Consider the following 3,972-nt stretch of genomic DNA (forward strand, 5'->3'; position numbering starts at 1 on the left):
AGTTGTGCCGAGGATCTGAATGGCCGACAAGTGTCTAAAGAAGTCTGGTCGCTAGCAACTCCCCCTCGACGCCAGGGCACGGGTCGGGGGTACTTATAATTAGCCTAATCTGCGCAAGCCGTCACTGCGTACGATGGTCCATCCCCTTACGGCACACTCGTGGGAACAATCTATGGAAAAAAATACTAAAAAAACAAACAAAAACCAAACCAAAACTACCCCTCGGATGCAGTGTGTCAACTCTTCCGAGGATGAACTTTTAGCCTCCAGCCAGGAGCTGGCAGCTAGCCAACCAAGTGTAGTCAGCACTGCAAACAGCTCTGACTCACTTCAGCAACATAAAACAAACACACAAACTCTGACCGTCACTGAAGATGGTCAGTCTAACAAAAAGAAAAAAAGCCCGTCCGACGTTCGTAAGGCCCTGTACCAGAAGGCAAAGTATATTCTCAGCAAAATTGCTAAGAATGCTGCAGAAGGTACAGTCCATGAACGGGATGAAGAAGACAAAATTACCTACACCAAAATCGTAGAGGAATACGAAAAAGCTAAAGCCTCTAAAAATGATCAACCAACATCCTCCAAGCGTGAACGCTCTCGCACAGAGGACAACAAGCCCGCAAAGAGGAAAAAGTTAAAGCATAACACCACTGCCTCTTCAACAATAAAACGCCCATTCAACGAAGTCGTTAAGGATAACCTGATGGTTGCCGTGGCCAACGACAAGAATGACAAGCTGTCCCCTATCACCACAGCGGAATGGGGCATGGTAGAAACAAAGTTGTCAGAACAAGTTATGGAACATGTTTTCGCAAACGACGATTCTCCTGTGCCCCATTTCGACTCTAGCGAGGTACACCGTGGTTATAGGGTAATCAAATGCATGGACGAGTTCTCAAAAGGATTCTTGGAGAAATGTATCGCAAAGATCAGCGATGCCTGGGAAGACATCAGCCTGCGGCTGATACCAGCCCAAGATATCCCCATGAGACCTCGAGCCAGAGTTTGGTTGCCCAAGATAGACTGCGACGGCCCCAAATTACTGCAAGGTCTGGCGAAAATGAACAAAGACGTTCCAATGGATGAATGGTCTGTAATCGCCATAGAACCACCCAATAATAATAGCATGAGCTTGGTTCTCTCGATAACAGAGGCCGGAGTAGAGGCACTGGAGAGACTAGGCAACAAACTGTTCTTTGGCGTAAGGGAGGCCAAAGTTAAGATATTACGCCCACTTGGCCCGAACGGAGAAGACGATGGTGTTGACGTCGACGATGCCGAAAAGCTGCTCGATAATATGCAGCTAGAGGGGCCATCCACATCATCCCCTCATTAAACTATGCTTAAGGTCGTTCAGATCAATCTGAAGCACTCTAGGGTAGCTTCAGATAACCTGAGGATCCTTCTGGTGGAGAAGGATCTAGACATAGGCATTATACAAGAACCATACGTCTTCGAGAATGAAGTAAAGGGACTTGATAGCAGAGAATACAATACATTATACATGAAGGATAAAGGTAAGCCAAGATCATGTCTAATTGTTAAAAAAAAACATAAATGCATTTCTGTGTCCTCAGTATAGTACAGCGGACTTCACCATGGCAAGAGTGGAACTGAAAAATGGTAAACAGTTCTTTATCGCATCCTCTTATATGGCCCACTCAAGGGAAGCACCACCAAGCGAGGTCTGGGACACCTTGGGGGCCATACACCCACACAACACCATTATCATTGGCTGCGACGCAAATGCAAGACATACCCTGTGGGGTAGCTCTGAAATCAACGACAGAGGTGAGTCAGTTTTAGATTTCATTAATACTAACAATCTCACTATATGCAATAGAGGTACTAACCCAACCTTTGTATTTCCAAGCTCGGATAACTTTAGGGGATGGCAAGATGTCATTGATCTAACCTTAGTATCCGATAAACGACATATTGAAATTGCTAATTGGATGGTATCCGATAAGAATTCTTTCTCAGATCACAATTGGATACTATTTAATATATCTGAAAAAGAAACGCCAACAAATTGCTTTCGCAACCCCAAAAGAACAAACTGGGAGAAATTTAATAGGGTTTTAAAAGATAAACTCCCCAGCTCTCCTCAAAAAGGCGACACTACAACATGTATTGACAAAGCTGTATCTATTCTGGAGAAATCACTAGACACAGCCTTTAAAGTATCCTGTCCAATGACACGATCGAAAAAACACTATCCAGCATGGTGGACATCCGAACTCTCTAAACTGCGTAAAGAGTCACGGAAAGCTTTCAATGCCAGCTACCAAAGCGGATCCTGGCAGTCATACAAGGATAAGCTAAAGGAATACAAAAAAGCCATAGCCAAAGCAAAAAAGCAATCATGGGTTGATTTTTGCGGATCGTTAGAAAATACCAAAGATACAGCCAGACTAAGCAAAGTTATGGCAAAAGGTTATTCGAATCCTACCTATATAAAGAGAAACAACGGCACCTGGTCCGAAAACTCAGCCGAATCTCTTGAAATCCTTCTTACCACGCACTTCCCCGGCTGCTCGGACAGTACCGAAGAAATGCGACCCATTACAGCTGTAGATAAAAACAACAGTGAAGTTGATAAGATAATAAGTCCGAGTAAAGTCACGTGGGCTATAAACAGCTTCTCCCCCTACAAATCTCCAGGACCAGATGGAATCATACCAAAAATGCTACAATGTGCAGAGGAAATAATAAATCCTTGGCTAGTATACATCTATAGTAGATGTATCTCCCTTAACTACGTTGCAACGAGTTGGAGACAGGTAAAGGTTGTCTTCATACCCAAAGCAGGAAAACGTAGTCACGAAAATGCTAAAGACTTCAGACCAATAAGCCTTTCATCATTTCTACTTAAGACGCTCGAAAGACTCATCGACGTGTATATTCGAGAAAAGATGGAAAACTCAAACATCATATCTTCTAGCCAACATGCCTATATTAAAGGGCGCTCGACGGATACAGCCCTACACGAAGTCGTTAGGACTATAGAGAAGTCCTTAGAGCACAAACAATTTACTCTAGCTGCTTTCCTGGACATAGAAGGTGCCTTTAACAACGTCAGTACATCAGCTATAAAACAAGCACTAGATAACTTCGGCGTGGAATCACTCATCAGTAGTTGGATTACCACCATGCTGCAAAGCAGAGTTATTAATGCCACACTGGGAAACAGTACACTGTCAAAGCACGTGAACAGAGGAACTCCACAGGGAGGAGTTATCTCGCCATTACTTTGGCTCCTTGTCATCAACGAAATTCTCAATAAACTTGACCACATGGGGATTAAGGTGGTTGCCTATGCGGACGATGTGGTAATACTCGTCTCTGGTTTGTTTCCGACCGTAATAAGTGACATTATGAGCGGAGCCCTGAGATCGCTAGATACTTGGGCCACAAGATGTGGTCTGGGAGTGAATCCAGGGAAAACTGAGATGGTGCTATTCACTACAAAGACCAAATATGCAATACCTAATCTCCCAAGACTGCGAGGTCAAGAAATACCCCTATCAGATCATGCCAAGTACCTAGGAATCATCCTAGATTCTAAGCTGTCATGGAAACGTAACGCGGAACACCGTGCTCACAAAGCAACTGTTGCATATTACGCATGTCGCAAATTGTTTGGAAGCCGATGGGGCCTCAAACCTAAAATGGTGTTATGGATGTACACCAGCATAATCAGACCAATTCTCACTTATGGTGCACTAGTGTGGTGGCCAGCAGTGGACAAGAAAATAACACAGAAAAAACTATACAGCATACAAAGATCTGCATGCATCGGGGCAACAGCGGCGATGCGAACGTGTCCGGCCGAAGCCCTCAATATAATGATGCACATTTTGCCAATTGATTAACACATCAAAGCATCAGCAACATGTAATGCAGTAAGACTCCGAGCTCTAGGTATGTGGAGAGACAGAACTTACGGACATGCGTGCATGCTCCAACAAC

The 3,972-nt window shown here is 44.2% G+C and overlaps 1 protein-coding gene across 1 annotated transcript; it reads left to right on the forward strand.

Annotated features, from left to right (window-relative positions):
- Positions 1-226: 226 nt before the first annotated feature.
- Positions 227-1,562, forward strand: LOC141391308 (uncharacterized). Its single transcript, XM_073964224.1, has one exon. The coding sequence runs from the start codon at positions 227-229 to the stop codon at positions 1,334-1,336; it is 1,110 nt and encodes a 369-aa protein (XP_073820325.1). The 3' UTR covers positions 1,337-1,562.
- The last annotated feature ends 2,410 nt before the right edge of the window (positions 1,563-3,972 follow it).

The sequence above is a fragment of the Musca autumnalis genome, unplaced genomic scaffold, assembly GCF_047663935.1.
Source record: "Musca autumnalis isolate F117 unplaced genomic scaffold, ASM4766393v1 scaffold_1, whole genome shotgun sequence".
NCBI classification, from domain to species: Eukaryota; Metazoa; Arthropoda; class Insecta; order Diptera; family Muscidae; genus Musca; species Musca autumnalis.

What these genes read in the sequence shown, in the direction of transcription:
- LOC141391308 (XM_073964224.1), top strand. Translation starts at nt 227, where the DNA reads ATGCAGTGTGTCAACTCTTCCGAGGATGAACTTTTAGCCTCCAGCCAG.